Raw genomic sequence first — 17,448 nt, forward strand, 5'->3', positions numbered from 1 at the left:
CTTGGACCCTGCTGCCAGTCCACTCTGGTCAGCTGTTGGCTAATTGCTAAGTGGGCCAAGTGTTGCTAGATTCTTTTGATTTTTTTTCAGGAAAACCTGGAAGTCTAGATTTCTTTATGGGCCAGTCAGAACTATCTGTGACTTGTACCTTTGAAGGGTTTGCTGGTTTTTATTTCAGAATGGACTTATGTTGTCCAGTTGCTAAGTTGTGTCCAACTCTTTGTGACCCTGTGGATTGCTGCACGCCAGGCTTCCCTTTCACGATTTCCCGGAGTTTGCTTAGACTGGTGTCCGTGGCATCAGTGATGCCATCCAACCACCTCATCCTCTGTTGCCCCTTTCTTCTCATACCCTCAATCTTTCCCAGCATCAGGGTCTTTTCTAATGAGTCGGCTCTTCAAATCTGGTAGCTAAAGTGTTGGAGCTTCAGCTTCAGCACCACTCCTTCCAATGAATATTCAGGGTTGCTTTCCTTTAGGATTGACTGGTTTGATCTTCTTGCTGTTCAGGGGACTCTCAAGAGTCTTCTCCAGTACCACAGTTCAAAAGCATCCATTCTTTGGCCCTCAGTCTGCTTTGTGGTTCAACTGTCACATCTGTAAATGACTACTAGAAAAACCACAGCTTTGACTCTGCGCATCTTTGTCGCGAAAGTGATGTTTCTGTTTTTAAATACGCTGTTGAGGCTTGTCACAGGTTTTCTTCCAAGGAGCAAGTATCTTAATTTCATGACTGCAATGACTGTCCACAGTGATTTTGCAGTCCAAGAAAATAAAATCTGCTACTATTTCCATTTTTTCCTCATCTATTTGCCATAAAGTGATAGGACAATATGCCATCATCTTCGTTTTTTTTTCATGTTTTAAACCAGCTTTTTCACTCTCCTCTTTCACCTTCCTTCAGAGGCTCTTAGTTCCTCTTTGCTTTCTGCTATTAGAATGGTATCATCTGCATATCTGAGGTTGTTGATATCTCTCCTGGCAGTCTTGAGTCCAGCTTGTGATTCATCCAGCCTTACATTTCGCATGATGTACTCTGTATAGAGATTAAATAAACAGTGACAATATATAGCCTTGACGTACTCAGAATGACATATTAACTAGCTTAAATTTCATACTAATTTTTGTTAAATCTAGGTTTACGTAACCTTTAGCATTTGTTATGTACTTAATCTAAATCCTTACATAAGGAATCTGTCAGAGACTTCAAAGATAGTTAATTGATTACATAGTGCACTTGTTTCCAGGGTAATGTTGATTTTAGACTTAGGTAACTTAAGCTATAAGTGTGTAGGCTTGCCTAGACTTAGGAAACAACCTTGTCTGTTCCCAATAAAGATAAATTTCATCTGCATTAGCTGGGCAAATGGTTCGTTTCTGACACTTCGTACCCCCAAGACCAAAAATGAATCACCAAACCTTGAATTATTTCACTGGGTGGATTATTGTGGCAGGAATTGAGTGGTGAATTTCTAAAGACTGCTTTCAACCACTCTGCAGGTCTGAAAAGTAGTCAGTGGTTGCTAAGAGACATACTATTCAAGTATCTCCATAAACATATGTACTTTGGAGATGGCTGGCTAATAACTTGTTCCTCACATGTGCGGTTATATTTAGCTGAAAGGTGCTGTAATTTTCATGCAAATTATGCAAATCTTCCAGCCTGTCCTTGATAGTGACCTTTGGTTATTGTGTTTTAAAAACTGAAGACAAATTGGACACAACATAAAACCAACCTGTGAAAAAATTTTAGATTCTAACATGAAATAAAATTCACAAACCTTGAATCTCAGCCCTAATACAAAGAACTATTTTCCAAACAAGTTCCTTGAGTGTGTCAAAATGTTTACATTTCTCTCTCAGAGTCTAGCAAATAAAACTTGAGAGTTTATTTCTACCATGAATTTTATCAGATAGCCATTACCAATGAACAGTAAATTACCATGTCTCATCTGTCCAACCTGTAACTCAGAAACCTTAAAAAAGGGTCTTACTGTTCTGACTCCTGCATTCAAAGCCAGCTTGGTGGGGATGCAGCTCATGCTGGGGCAGAGGGCCCTGTGCTTAGAAGGCACTTGTTCATGGTTTAATGCTTTGCTGTTCTTGTCTTGAAATTCTTAACACTCCTTGAACAAGGAGTAAGGCATTTTCATTTTGCACTGGGCCCACAGATTACGTAGCTAGTCCCTGCCTGTGTCCCACTAAGTGCATCATTATGTAGCGTAACCAGTCTTTCTTGAGATGCCCTCCAGATTGATTGTCTTAAAATTTTAAACCGCAGGGTTTTCTTGAGTCAGGATAAATGCTTAACGGACAAAGAATGGACTTCTCTACTTTGTAGGAAGAATGCTCAAATTAGGAGGAAAATAAAAGCATGTGACTTGGTGGAGTTGTTCATGTTTGTATGACTTATACCTTTGAAATTTTTATACTGAGTTACAAAGTTCCTGAAGTCAGAATTGCTGTAAGCTTATAATGTGAGCTTGTGCACACTGTACTTACACATTGACTGCCCCACAGTCAGTTCATTTCATATGTTGGTCCTCTTGAGTTGTGATACATGGGAGTCAGGCTGCCGCTGGCTCTTGTTTCTTGGCTCTTCTCCAGGTGCACTTTTGCTTGATCGAGGTGAAGGTATTAGGAAGATAGTATTTTTTCATGTAGCAGAATTTGTTGTTCAGTCACTCAGTCATGTCGGACTCCTTGTGACCCCATGGACTGCAGCACACCAGGCTTCCTTGTCCTTCACCATCTCCCAGAGCTTGCTCAAACTCATGTCCATTGAGTCAGTGATGCCATCCAACCATCTCATCCTCTGTCTTCCCCTTCTCCTCCTGCCTTCAATCTTTCCCAGCATCAGGGTCTTTTCTAATGAGTCGGCTCTTTGCATCAGGTGGCCAAAGTATTAGAGTTTCAGCTTCAACATCAGTCCTTCTAATGAATATTCAGGGTTGATTTTCTTTAGGATTGATTGGCTCGATCTCTTTGTAGTTCAAAGGACTCTCTTTGTCGCCCAACACAACAGCTCAAAAGCATCGGTTCTTCTGCATTCAGCCTTTGTTACAGTCCAACTCTCACATCTATACATGAGTCCTGGAAAAACCATAGCTTTGACTATACACACATTTGTTGGCAGAGTAATGTCTCTGCTTTTTAATATGCTGTTTAGGTTTGTCATAGCTTTTCTTGCAACTAGCAGCATAGCAGAATAGCTTAAGTAAAGCCTGACATGTAGAGATCTGATTTTAGTTAGGTTTGAAACATTTAGAATACTAATTTCATTGATTATTTACTCTTCTTTACATGAAGTTCCCTGGTGGCTCAGACGGTAAAAGCATCTGCCTACAATGCGGGAGACCCGGGTTCGATCCCTGGGTTGGGAAGATCCATCCCCTGGAGAAGGAAATGGCAGCCCACTCCAGTATTCTTGCCTGGAAAATCCCATGGACAGAGGAGCCTGGCAGGCTACAGTCCACGGGGTCGCAAAGAGTCGGACACGACTGAGCGACTCACTTGCACTTACATGAAATAGAGCTGGGCAGTTGCTTCTTTATTGCAGAAGAGGATAATGGGCTTTTTGTTTCAAGTCTTTTGCTCACACATTTTGTAAAGAAAAATAGCAACTCCTGCCTGATCCTTCCCCGACCCAAAGTCTCATTCCCTGGAAGTAACCACATTCAAGTAGCTGTTTCCTGGTATGTATCTCAGTATTTCTAAATAGCATTCTTACTGCTGTTTCTTGATGGCACCCCACTCCAGTACTCTTGCCTGGCAAATCGCATGGATGGAGGAGCCTGGTAGGCTGCAGTCCACGGGGTCGCTAAGAGTCGAACATGACTGAGCAACTTCACTTTGGCTTTTCACTTTCATACATTGAAAGAGGAAATGGCAACCCACTCCAGTGTTCTTGCCTGGAGAATCCCAGGGACAGGGGAGCCTGGTGGGCTGCCGTCTATGGGGTCGTACAGAGTCGAACATGATTGAAGCGACTTAGCAGCAGCAGCAGCAATGCTGTTTCTTGATTGTTTAAAATATCTTCCTGTTATAAGCTATTACATGTCTGCCTCTCTATCTCCCTCCTGTCCATCTTTCCAGTACAGTCAGAAAATTTAATTAAATCAAATTGTAGTATTTTACAAACAACATGACTGTGTACATGTTGTTCAGAGCAAAGGCACATTATGCCATAATGACATTTGTTTTCTTGTAGGGTTTTTTTTTTTTTTAAACCCCTAGAATTAGTAGTTACCTGATTTTTCACTTGCTTGCTTCCTTATGTAGTGGTCATTAGTCATTCGTTAGTTCTGTGAGAGTGTCACACAGCTCTTAATCTGGCCCACACTGATAACTAGTCTTTTGTCTTTGTATTTTCCTTGGAGGCCTTCTTCCTGGAGCCCAAGTCATCCTGCTCTAGTTGCACTTTCGGCTGTGTCCACCGTGGCCATCCTGGGACTTCCCTTTGCCCCTTTTCTGACTGTGTCTTTACTTGCTTCATTTCCTTTCATTTTGGTGGGCTACATCCTCTAGATGCTTCTGAGGAAAGCATGGATGGGATGTACATTTTTTGATACCCACTTCTCTGAAAATGTCTTTATTCTGCCCACGTAACTTGATTGACATTTTGATCTGCTAGTTTTCTTGTCTTCTTTCTTCTGTATACTCTATCATTTGGTTATACTTTCAAGCTAGATTTGCTCACTTTAATGTGCCAGACCTTCTGTGAATTTCTAAGTGTGCTGTTTTATTTCCTGAATATTCATCTATAGTAGCATTCTGTTTTTGTTTCAAAGATCTAGTAGATTTGTTTGTTTTGAGGATGTTACAGATTCTTTTATTTTCAGTTTTTTCCACTCTTGCGCTGTTTCCTCTGGATTCTTTATGATTTTTGGGGGGGGTCTGTATCTTTTATGTTAGAGTCTTTGGTGATCTTAGACTATATTCGTAGTTGTTGTTTAGCTGCTAAGTCGTGTCCAACTCTTTTGTGACCTTGTGGAGAAGGAAATGGCAACCCACTCCAGTGCTCCTGCCTGGAGAATCCCAGGGGTCGGGGAGCCTGGTGGGCTGCCGTCTATGGGGTCGCACAGGGTCTGACACGACTGAAGCGACTTAGCAGCAGCAGGACTGTGGCCCACCAGGCTCCTCTGTCCATGGGATTTCCCAGGAAAGAATACTGGACTGGGTTGTCATTTCCTTCTGCAGGGTATCTTCCCAACCCAGAGATCAAACCTGCGTCTCCTGCGTTGGCAGGCAGGTTATTTATGACTGAGCCACCAGGGAAGCCCTATATTCATAGTTAACATGTTAGTTTTAAAAAAAAGACCTCTTAGAATCTGTATCTGTGTGTGTGTGCGTGTGTGTGTGCATGTGTACACACACGCGTAAGTGGGAAACACTTGGCAACTTGGGCAGAGGCCTTGCCATTTAATTGAGAAACCTTCAGATAAGAAACCTTCAGATATCAGTATGTCTATAGCTGTTTCCTCTTGGGACTGTCCATTTCCCCCATAAGGAACTTTCTAACCTCCTGCCTCAGTCAGAACTGAGAGCTTAGTCAGGGAAGGGCCTGGCAAAGATAATGCTCTTCAGCATGCAGAATTTTATTGAATCCCATTGTTTTTAATAAGTGTTTTACTTCAGCCTATATCTGATGTCCTCAAGACTAGAGACTTGCTCATTTATTCTCTCCAGGCCTTGAGTGTAAATCTTCAGTAAACTGCATGGATCTGGGAGATCTTGTTACTCTTCCTCCAAACTTTCAATCAGTTCTCCTGTTTCTAGCTCCTCACATCCTTGCCATCAAATGTATCTGGTGCCTTCAGTGCTTATGCCTTTTAAGGGTTCTCTGGTGTGAATTGGCTTGCTTCTTGTTGGCTTCCCTCCCTGCTGGCAGAATGGAAAAACACTTAGCAGAGTGGAGAAGAAGAAACCTAAGATAGTTACCTCTTGCCATCCACTTTCCATCTTTGAGAGATACGCAGATTTGTCTGATCTGCTCCCCAGTCCTCTCTGCCCCATGGATTTCTTTCATTTTTATTCCTTTACTCTCATTTCAGGGAGTGTTTAAGAAGAGAGAGGTTCAACCCCTCTAGTCTAACTGACAGACCCTGACTACCTTTTTCAATTTGTCCTTTACATTTCACTGTAGATTTATGATGAGGTTCAAAGGAGGTTGTTGGGCTAAGTCACTGGGCACTGTCTCTGTCAACTTCAGGATGGCTGGTTTTGTAAAGTGGGAGACAGCATGTTGACAGGTCTGTCTTTGCTCTGCAATCACCTTGGAAACTCTCCAGCTTCATTTCTTTGACAACAAGTTGCCTGTTACATTATAGAGAGCACAGTCTACCTAGGCATTTACAGATACTGGATTATATTTTTCATAGCTTTTTTTTTTTTGGTGGGGAGTATTTGGACTTTATATATGACTATGCACACAAATATTACTTGGTTTTGGAAATTAAAACTCATCCCACTCCCTTCTTTTTGGGCCTACACATGATTCTACCTTTTCTTTTGCCTCATATATCATGAAATCATTGAGTGTGTTCTGTAGCGGTGCAGAAAAGTAGTTTGTATACTATAGTTCATCTTTCTCAAAGAACATAGTATATATATATTATTTGTGCCTTTAAGACTGGCTCAGATTAGGTGCCTGGTAATACATTTTCTTTGAGGGCCTAATGAAAACACATTCAGTTCAGTTCAGTTCAGTCACTCAGTCATGTCCGACTCTTCGTGACCCCATGAATCGCAGCACGCCGGCCTCCCTGTCCATCACCAACTCCCGGAGTTCACTCAGACTCACATCCATTGAGTCAGTGATGCCATCCAGCCATCTCATCCTCTGTCATCCCCTTCTCCTCCTGCCCCCAATCCCTCCCAGCGTCAGAGTCTTTTCCAGTGAGTCAACTCTTCGCATGAGGTGGCCAAAGTACTGGAGTTCCAGCTTTAGCATCATTCCTTCCAAAGAAATCCCAGGGCTGATCTCCTTCAGAATGGACCGGTTGGATCTCCTTGCAGTCCAAGGGACTCTCAAGAGTCTTCTCCAACACCACAGTTCAAAAGTATCAATTCTTCAGTGCTCGGCCTTCTTCACAGTCCAACTCTCACATCCATACATGACCACTGGAAAAACCATAGCCTTGACTAGACGGACCTTTGTTGGCAAAGTAATTGTCTCTGTTTTTGAATATGCTATCTAGGTTGGTCATAAACACATTAGTTAAATAATTTTTGTTTAATTATTATGTGTTCATCAAACTCTTAAGATTAACAGTACATAAGCATGGTTGATTCAAGTTTTGCTAGCATTACACCCCCTCAAACCTTCTCCTGTGTTAGTTACAAATTACTCATTAAGCCTTTTTGCAACACTTAAAAATAGAAACCAAATTAAAAAATAGAACTCAAAGGTAAATTATTTCTGTTAACACGGAATGGAATGGGTCAGTTAGAAATCTGTCATTTTCTGCGGTAGAGGCAAGAAATAACGAACCCATGGGGCCTTTTTTGCCCACAGGGCTCGCATCTTTCTTCAGTGTTTCCTGTGGAAATGTGTAGTTGACTTTCTCATTGCTTTCCTGTGGGTTTCAGGTTTGTTGGTGTGTGTGTGTGTGTGTGTGTGTGTGTGTGTGTGCGCGCGCGCGCACACACACATGCATGCACCCAGCAAAGGCAGTGGTCATGGTCATGGTCCCTGGTATATGTAGAGATTGATTGACTGACTGGCTGGTTGATTGTATGACTAAGTAGGCAGAGAGACGGCAGGTATTTTAACCACATCTTCTATTTGGATAGGCTGCAGGTGAAGGTATGTACTGTTGAGTCTGCCATGAACACTTTCTTCACCTCTGGCTCCTAATTTTTACATGGATGTCACTTCGAGTAGAAGTCTTACCTGCTCACTCCACTTCTCTCAAATAGAGTAGATGTTGCTGCTGTGTATTTATCTAGTATCCTGAGTCACTTGCCATGGTGTTTATTTCCATGTATTCCTCATTACACTAGGTTCTATAAAAGCAGTGTCTGTATTGCTCATCATTTTGTCCCTGACACTGTGCTCAGTGGCTGGTGACATGCTCATTTGAAATATTCAATTTTTGAATGGATGGATGGATGACATTGTACAGTCAAAAATTTAGTCTGTCTTACTGCTCAGTTTTGAAGACTGTTCTTCAGTTTGTGTTTTTTTGCCCTGTAACTCTGTCTTTTGTTCAGACAAAAGTAGATAATTTATTTGATTACTGCCCACCAAGTTCTTCTGCTGTCAATCCCAGCCTCAGTCTTTAATCACCTGAAATCATGTTTAAGTGTGTCGTGACAGCTTTTTTTTTTGGTAATTAAGGTAGTCTGCATTCATTTGTATGGTGTCTATATGCTCATGAAATGTTTTGCTATAAAGTTAACATTAGAACTATGAGTTGCTTTATTGCAATGATAATGAAGGTATGAAGAATTAAAATTCAAACCAGTCTCCAAGTTTGTTCTACAGGTAGAGGAACCTTCCTGTTATCATTAAAAAAAAAAAAAAGGCAGCCTTACTGAGATATAATTCATATACTGTAAAATTCAGCCTTTTAAAGTTTATAATTTAATGTTTAATATATTCTACAATGGAGAAGGCAATGGCACCCCACTCTAATACTCTTGCCTGGAAAATCCCATGGATGGAGGAGCCTGGTAGGCTGCAGTCCATGGGGTCGCTAAGAGTTGGACACGACTGAGCGACTTCCCTTTCACTTTTCACTTTCATGCATTGGAGAAGGAAGTGACAACCCACTCCAGTGTTCTTGCCTGGAGAGTCCCCGGGATGGGGTAGCCTGGTGGGCTGCCGTCTATGGGGTCACGCAGAGTTGGACACGACTGAAGCGACTTAGCAAAATATTTTACAAAGTTTAATCATCACTGTCATATAATTGCAGAACACTTTCTGTCATTTCAAAAACAAATGCCATACTCATTAGTGGTCACTCCTCATTCTACTTTCTGTCTCTACGGATTTGCCTATTCTGGATATTTCAATGAAATCATACACTATGTGGCCTTTTTGTGTCTGGCTTTTTTTGCTTGGCATGATGTTCGATAGGCATATCCATGTGGTAACATATTTCAGTACATTATTCCTTTTCATGCCTGTATAATATTCCACTGTAGCACACTTTGTAGCAGTTGATGGGTACTTGGGTTATTTTACTTTTTGGCTGTCATGCATCATGCAGCAGTGGACATTCGTGTGCAAGTTTTTGTGTTGGCATATGTTTTCAATTCTGCTAAGATGTGATCTTACCAGGATTCAGTTATTGTCTTTAGATTATAAATGATTGGAAGCTTGAAAAATGTTATTCATGTATAACATACATACGGAAATCATAAATGTTCACACCAGTGAGTATTTATAAAGTGGACATACCCATGTAATAAGATCCAGGATCTCAGAAGAGAATGTTGCCAGTGTTCTTGGGAACTTTTTGATCTTTGCTTTGGGTTAGGTTATCTCAGTTTACTTGTATGCTCTGGGAGAGCTGAAAGCCTAGCTGTATCTTTGAAACATAAGCTCAGTAGATGGCTTATGTGACAAAAGTGTGGTGACTGAAATAATGGACTCTAGGGTCCCGACTGCTTGGGTTCAAATTCTAGTTCTACCACTTCTCATCTTTGTGCCCCAATTTCCTCTTCTTTAAAATGGGAATAAGACTACAACGTAAGCAGGTTGTTTGGAAAAGTGCCTGCTGATCATACTAAGTGCTATATGTGTGTTACCTAATATTATAATTACGGTTCTGATTATTGTTCTTCTTGTGCATCTCTTCTCTAGTCTGACTGACTTATCCCTGCATTCCCAGAGACTAGTGCTGTGCTTGTCACATAATAGATTTTTAATAGTGTTTTGAAGAAGGAAGGAAGAGATTTTAAATAACAAGTGGCAGAATTTCTAAATCCTTTGCTGAAACCGCTTTTGACAGCTACACTATTTTTTATTTACAACAGCTTTTGGAGCTGTTTGACAGCGAAGACCCTCGGGAACGGGACTACTTAAAAACAGTCTTACACAGAATTTATGGCAAGTTTCTTGGTCTTAGAGCATTTATCCGAAAACAGATTAACAATATTTTTCTAAGGTAAGTAGAGGGAGGAGAAGCAAAGTTGATGGTTTTATAGAAGTATTAAGTAAACCTCAAATATTTGAACATAGCGTACTGACTTTTTCTTTTTTTCCTTCTCTTTCCTCTCCTCTTCTCCCCTTCCCTCCCCTTTTCTTTCCTCTCTGTTTTTAGGTTTGTTTATGAAACAGAACACTTCAATGGTGTGGCTGAACTGCTGGAAATATTAGGAAGGTAAGCACATTTTTCGGAGAAGGCAATGGCACCCCATTCCAGTACTTTTGCCTAGAAAATCCCACGGACGGAGGAGCCTGGTAGACTGCAGTCCATGGGGTCGCTAGAGTCGGACACGACTGAGCGACTTCATTTTCACTTTTCACTTTCATGCATTGGAGAAGGAAATGGCAACCCACTCCAGTGTTCTTGCCTGGAGAATCCCAGGGACGGGGGAAGCTGGTGGGCTGCCGTCTATTGGGTCGCACAGAGTCGGACATGACTGAAGCTACTTAGCAGCAGCAAGCACATTTTTAGCTCATTGCTAATCTCGGGTGAATATTGTTGTGATGGTTAGGGTCAGGTGGCACAGGGAGACGCTGCCCCAGATCTTACTGTATGTACGTCAGGTCTCAATTGTGCTTATAGCACGTTTCCCAACTGACTCTACAAAACATAGTTTTGTGTTCCCCTTCTTTCATAATTATGCATTGCTAATTATTTTGGAATGACAGAAAGAGCCGACGGTTTATTCGTTATTCATCTAATCACCGTCAGACCAGTTACTCAAACATCTTCTTCTTGTCATTTTCGTTTCTCTGCCATAATTTTTGAAAGCAGGTTTGTAATAAACTAGAGGGACATCCCTGGTGGCACAGTGGATAAGAATCCGCCTGCCAGTGCAGGGGACATAGGTTTGATCTGGCCTGGGAAGATTCCACGTGGTGCGGGCAGAAGAGCCTGTGCACCACAACCACTGAGCCCACGCCGTAGAGCCCACAGGCTGCAACTGCTGAGCCCCCGTGCCGCAGGTCCTGAAGGCTGCACACCCGAGAGCCTGTGTTCTGCAACGAGAGCAGCCTGTGCTCTGCCACCAAGAGTAGCCCCCGCTTACTGCAGCTAGAGAAATCCTGCACACAGCAAGGAGGACCCAGCATAGCCGAAAATAAATAAATACAGTATTTTTAAAAAATTAGAAAGATTGCCATTTTCAAAGGGCCCATGTACCAGGTGTAGTTCTTGAACGGCTGCTGCCTGGAGTAGTGAGATGAATTGGGGAGAGGCAGCTGTTGTTGGGTTTCCACACACAAGGGAGTCTAATGTAGCTGGACAATGTGGTTACTTAGTTTCTTCTCCTAATATGAGGAGAGAGAGAAGGTGGAGCCACTTGGTTCCCTTTAGGACTTCCCACGGGTGGGCTTTATACCCTGGGGTGTTCTTGGCATGAGCAGATTTCAGGGATGGAAAGAAACACTGTCTGGAAATGGAAAGGGTCATCAGTGAACCAGGCCAGCGATTATTTGGGGAAGGATAAGGGGGAAGGAACGGAGAAGGCAATGGCACCCCATCCTGTGGATGGAGGAGCCTGGTAGGCTGCCGTCCATGGGGTCTCGAATAGTCGGATACGACTGAGCGACTTCACTTTCACTTTTTCATTTTCATGCATTGGAGAAGGAAATGGTAACCCACTCCAGTGTTCTTGCCTGGAGAATCCCAGGGATGGGGGCGCCTGGTGGGCTGCCATCTATGGGGTCACACAGAGTCGGACACGACTGAAGTGACTTAGCAGCAGCAGTAGCAAGGGGGAAGGAAAAATAAAGAGTTTTGATACAAAAGCTTTTGGGAACTGTGCATCTGAGTGTAAGAGCTCAAGAGCCTTTGCTGGGAGATCAGAAGCAAATTTCCTTCTTTTAAATTCTCTTTCTACTTAAAGATATTCTTTAAAGCAACTGAGAGGACTTGAATGCCACTGGGGTGGGTTTTGGTTTGTTCTGGATCAAACAGAAACTGATTTAGATATACCTGATCTCACAAGAACATCATCTCAGTTTAGCTTGTGGTAATAACATCACTAATTCATGTCTCTTTTCTTTTTCCTAGTATTATCAATGGCTTTGCTTTACCTCTTAAGGCAGAACACAAACAGTTCCTGGTGAAAGTGTTGATCCCTTTACACACTGTCAGGAGCTTATCACTCTTCCATGCCCAGGTAGAATTTTGTACAACTACTTTCGGAAACAAAATAAAGTTTGTAAACCCAGTGTTTTGTTGTTCTTTTTATTTACTTAATTTAAACAAACAAAAGGCTTGTGAAAGTTAAAAATATTCCCCAAAGCAAATAAAATGTGTATGTATTTGCCTGTGTATAGGAGAATCATGGGAATTATTCCTTAAGTGGGAACAGCAGTTGCTTAGTCATCTCATCTTACAGAGAGAACTTAGTTGCCCAAGTTCATAATCATATATTCAGCGGGTTGCGTGTGATAAACATGTAGATTTCAGATTTAGACATTTGGAGGTATGTAGTCATTTTGGAACGTTCTCAAGTCTTTTAGCCCATCCTCATCTTGCGTTACTCTGTCCTTGCCCTTCTTGCCCCCTCTTCTAGTTCATTCACCTTTTTTTCCTCACCTTCTCCATACAAATAACACTCTCACAAGAAATGAAATCAATCAGTATTTTCACTTTAGCCTCCATTACTTTAAAAAGCATACCCTGTCTAGTCCCCTCATTCTAATTTCCCGCTAACACTGCCTTGCATGGTAAGCATGTCACTGGGAGGTCGATACATGCTACCATGGCGTTTTAGTTTTAGCATTTCAAACCTCTGACATGCCCCCTCCCTGTAATGGGAATGTTTTGAGTTTTCATAAAAATGTAACACATCTTTCAGAGTAGTGTTCCTCTTTAAATGTGAAATAGTGTGTTTCGAGGAAAAATTAGCCCATATGCTTCTAATTTAGAGCACCATCAAAATATTGTTTCATAAGAGTGAATTTCTTGTCCAAGAATCTTTCTGAGCCCCTTTGCTGATCTTGCCTTGAGTTTTTGAAATAGGATATCACACTTCATGATCATTTAAAAAAATTCTTACCTTGATGAGTTAGCATCAGATGTGGAACTCTTGGTGTTTATTCAGGGTTCTATCCATGGCAGGTACAACCTTTTAAATCTTTCCATGAAACTATTTCAGCTTGGATGTGCCATTTCAGGTGGTCAGCAGTGTTTTCAGTTAAGTGCCTGCTTCTCAGATAGGGCTCTTCTGGAACCACAGTAAAACCGTATATTGTTAACGTTCCAGCAAAGAGGAAAGAAACCCGTGAGATGTAGCGCAAACTCTATGTAGATGAGATACTTTCAGAATATACTGGATGTGGTATTTCACCTCTGCTTTTCATTAACTGACTACTTCATGTCCCAACATTCTTTTTAAAAAAATTTCCCTGCTGCCTTATTAGTGTCGATCTTTGGCTTGAAAAAGTAGCTTATTTTCCTTTATATGTATTTTATTTTTTAAATGAATTGAATGTGAAGTTATTAAAACCAGATTCTGGAAGCTTTTTAGGGCTTTTTAATAATACATCTTTGAGCCCTGAGCATATAGAATTTCTAATTTTGTCTTGTGTTTGCTTGTTTTTCCAGCTGGCATATTGCATAGTACAGTTTCTGGAGAAAGATCCTTCACTCACAGAACCAGTAAGTATTTTTTTCTATAATTTTGAAAAACTTCAGAAAAACTACTTTTCATGGAGTATATAAGAAAAATGAAGTGCAATTTGTTTTTCTCCTTTTCATTTTAGGTTATTAGGGGATTAATGAAATTTTGGCCCAAAACATGTAGTCAAAAAGAGGTAAGTGTTCAGTGTCAGTGTGTTAATAGCTCACTAGAGCACTGAGATAATAGGCATCTGTAAAGATGCATTATCTTAGCTAATCCTCACAGTAACTCAGAATAAGGCAGGACTGTAAATATTCTCATTTTTACTAGTTATGAAATTGATAGTTAGGGGTTAAGTAGCCTTCCTGGGCATACTAAGTTTAGGTGATTAGGCCAGAGCCTTCCCGCCTGACTCCTGCACCCTGGGCTTTTATCCTGGTCTGCTCACTGATGTCCGCTTCCTACGGAGTATGGAGGTTTTGCTGTCACTGTTGATAGATGCTGTAGCAACCTGCCCAGATACCCACTTTAAAGCATCATGTGGGTGAGATCTTACTATGCACAATCTTAAAATATGTTGCAGACCTTTAGTTTCAGCTGTTCACAAGTGGCCCTGGAAATCCCTGATTTATAATCATTTGTACTTTTGCCAAGACCTCACCGGGCATGTGCAGTGTGAGGTTGTGGTGGAAGCAAGTCTCCTTGCAAAGTGAGCCTCGCTGAGCACCAGATCTATACCACCTTTTCTGAAAGTTTAGAAACCATGTGGAAAACGGCCCGGAAACAAAGGTCAGCAGTTGGTTTTATATTTGGAGAGTGTTTTAGAAGAAATTCAGAATGTTTCTTAACAAATGGTAATATTTGTTAATACTACCTCGACAATATTTCACTTTTGATGGAAACACCCTCCTTGTCAAATCAGCTTCAGTTCGCCAAAACCCTCCTTTACATATTTTCAGAAACTCTCTAATTTCTTAATACCTGTTAGGTAAAATTAAACTAGTCATTGCTGCCCAGATGCATCTTAAGATATGAAAAGATCATTTTTCATATTTTAATTGCATACTTGATTTTTTTCTAGGCAGTCATTTCTTCATACCTAAATAGGAAAATGGTTTTTATTTCTCTCTCAGTTTTCCATTATATTTAAAACAAGTGACTGTACTATTGATTTGGCTCCATTTTGGGATCTAAAAGCTCTGGTTCTGGAAGCACAGGGTACTGAGGCAACGAGATTCATTGTGCTCAATAGCGAGCGAGTGTGTACATATGTACATGTAAGCGTGGACAATGGGTCAGCGTGTGCTGAGGAGTTTAAAGTGGCATCTGTCTGTGACTAAATCTGCTCAGTGGTGTGTCTCTGACTTTGTATGTTCCGTGAACCGGTGTCTCCTAGAGGAGCACCTCGCTCACGGCACGGGGCCGTCAGTGTTTGGCAAATATCTGCATGTGCCGCAGTGGACTTTGTCCATCATGCAGGAGGGCCACTTGCCCACCGTTGTAAAAATATGGAGGAGGGGAGGCAAGCCCCACAGGGCCAGCCCCGTTCCCCGGGCCCTGCTGCAGTGTGTGAGTGCTCCCCGCTTTATGTACTAGATGTAGCACAGGGTATTTTTTCCAAAGTAAATAGAACCACGTCTTCAACGCTGCAGGGAGTTTGTTCTGAACAAGTGCCCTCCGGTGAGTTTCTTACAAATAAACATCCAACGTAAGTTAAATTCTCATTTGTTCATGTTCGATTTTATGCATAAATTTTCACTATGTTAAAACCATGCAAAATTCTCGTTTTCCTCATTGTCCGTATAGATTTTTAATCAATACCTGACTCTTGGTGTTTTGCATGTACTTCTAGGTCATGTTCCTTGGGGAGCTGGAAGAAATACTGGATGTGATTGAACCTTCGCAATTTGTTAAAATCCAAGAACCTTTGTTTAAACAAATCGCCAAGTGTGTGTCTAGCCCCCATTTTCAGGTTAGTTAAAAAGAGGGCATGAGCCAGAGTGGCTTGTACAACATGTATTATTTTGGTCGAGTTTTATTTCTATTGAAAGAAATGTAGTGGACACTAGCTACCTGTTGTTTTTATTGGCTGTTTTTTCACACGATAATAATACTTGTGATAATCACCACCTCCATCTTTAACTCTTGCTACATGACATCCACTGTGATGGTGCATGTCTAGTAACTTGAATTCTCATGACCACTCTGCAGGCAGGGCATTATGATTTTTACAGATGTAAACACTGACCTTCAGAGCGGTACAAGAACTTGTCTCAAATGAAAGGGCTGAATAAGAGGTAGGCAGGTAGGGCTCCTATGGTGTGTAAGAGAGAATGGTGAATAAAGCTTAAGCAAAAAAAAGAATGCTGATCTTCTTTACTGTGTTACATGTTTCACATACATTACTCCTGAACTTCAGATCATCCTATGAGACTCCCCCACTCCACTTTCTAGATGAGAAAAAGGAGGTTCAGAAAATGATTTGTTGAAGTTCCCAAGAGGGAGTGAGGAGTCACATGGCATAGCTTCTTGTGAAAGCCTGTGACCTTCCGGTGGCACCAGTCTGCCTCCTTGTGGCCACTCTGAGAGATTACAGGGAAGGTGAGCCTGGGCAGCGCTTTTCTCCACTGGGGCCGTTTAAGTTGTGCTGTGGGACCCACACTGGAGAGAAGAAGGTGATCTGGGGTGAAACACATTAGGTTTTCTAATTTGGCTGTCTCATCAAAGGTCCAAATCACAGACCTAGAGAATTGACTGTTTATATACTGCCTCTTGATTGGAAGAGATTGTTCAGATTGCAGTTGGCAGCACAAAGCCCCACTGCTAGCATGATGGACTTGATGGTAGACTTCCCTCTGAGCTGTTATTATCTTGCATAGTTAGAGACACTGGCTGTTGCTGTTCTAATTTTTGACCTAAAGACATCTTTAGTATGTCAAGTCAGTAATCTAATGACCACCTTGCAGTTGTACCACAGAGCCAAGAAAAAAAAAAGAAACCATTCTATGAACCATCACATTCAGATGATATGACACATGTCTAGGTTTCTTTGAAAATGAAGGACCCTTTGTAGATGTTTTACATATTACTCATGGTCTGTGGTACTCAAATACTTGGGTTGTTTACCTTATTTTTCAGTTTTTATTATGTGTTTGGGGGTAGTGGAGGACAAAGAGCAGGAATCTCTTTCCAAATGAACTTTATCAGGAAGACTTAGACTCAAGTGAAGCTCAAAAGCATCAAAGGGAGACAGAGTGTCTTAATCCACTGGGTCTGTGTCTTAGGGCTGCTTAACAAAATACCACAGACTGGGTGGCTTATGAAAAACAGAAAACTTTTCTCAGAGTCCCAGGGGCTGGCAGTCTGAGATCAGGGTGGCAGCATGTATGGGTGAGGGCTCTCTTTTGGGTCACAGACTTCTTGTTGTATCCTCACGTAGTAGAAGGGGCTAGGGGGCTCTCGGGGTCTCTCTGAAAAGGCACTAATTCCATCATCTTTGGAGATTAGGATCTCAATTTAGGAGTTTTGGAGGACGCAAACATTTAGACCACAGCAGACTTCCATAGCGCTTCCCAGGTGATGCTAGTGATAAAGAATCCACCTGTCAATGCAGGAGATGCAAGAGACATGGGTTCGGTTCTTGGGTTGGGAAGATCCCTCTGGAGATGGGCATGGCAACCCACTCCAGTATTTTTGCCTA

The 17,448-nt window shown here is 41.6% G+C and overlaps 1 protein-coding gene across 7 annotated transcripts in view; it reads left to right on the plus strand.

Moving 5' to 3' along the window:
• PPP2R5E (protein phosphatase 2 regulatory subunit B'epsilon) overlaps positions 1 to 17,448 on the plus strand; it is a 160,869-nt gene that overhangs the window by 129,999 nt on the left and 13,422 nt on the right. For all 7 annotated transcript variants that reach the window (XM_086320352.1, XM_086320353.1, XM_086320354.1 and 4 more), the window contains 6 exons: positions 9,984 to 10,114; positions 10,271 to 10,330; positions 12,191 to 12,299; positions 13,733 to 13,786; positions 13,891 to 13,941; positions 15,601 to 15,720. In XM_086320352.1, the coding sequence (XP_086176478.1) occupies positions 9,984 to 10,114; positions 10,271 to 10,330; positions 12,191 to 12,299; positions 13,733 to 13,786; positions 13,891 to 13,941; positions 15,601 to 15,720 (525 nt within the window). The remainder of the gene's footprint in view (positions 1 to 9,983; positions 10,115 to 10,270; positions 10,331 to 12,190; positions 12,300 to 13,732; positions 13,787 to 13,890; positions 13,942 to 15,600; positions 15,721 to 17,448) is intronic.

Source organism: Bos grunniens, chromosome 10, assembly GCF_055505025.1.
Source record: "Bos grunniens cultivar Pamir isolate PY7600 chromosome 10, Bosgru_T2T1.0, whole genome shotgun sequence".
In the NCBI taxonomy this organism is placed as follows: Eukaryota; Metazoa; Chordata; class Mammalia; order Artiodactyla; family Bovidae; genus Bos; species Bos grunniens.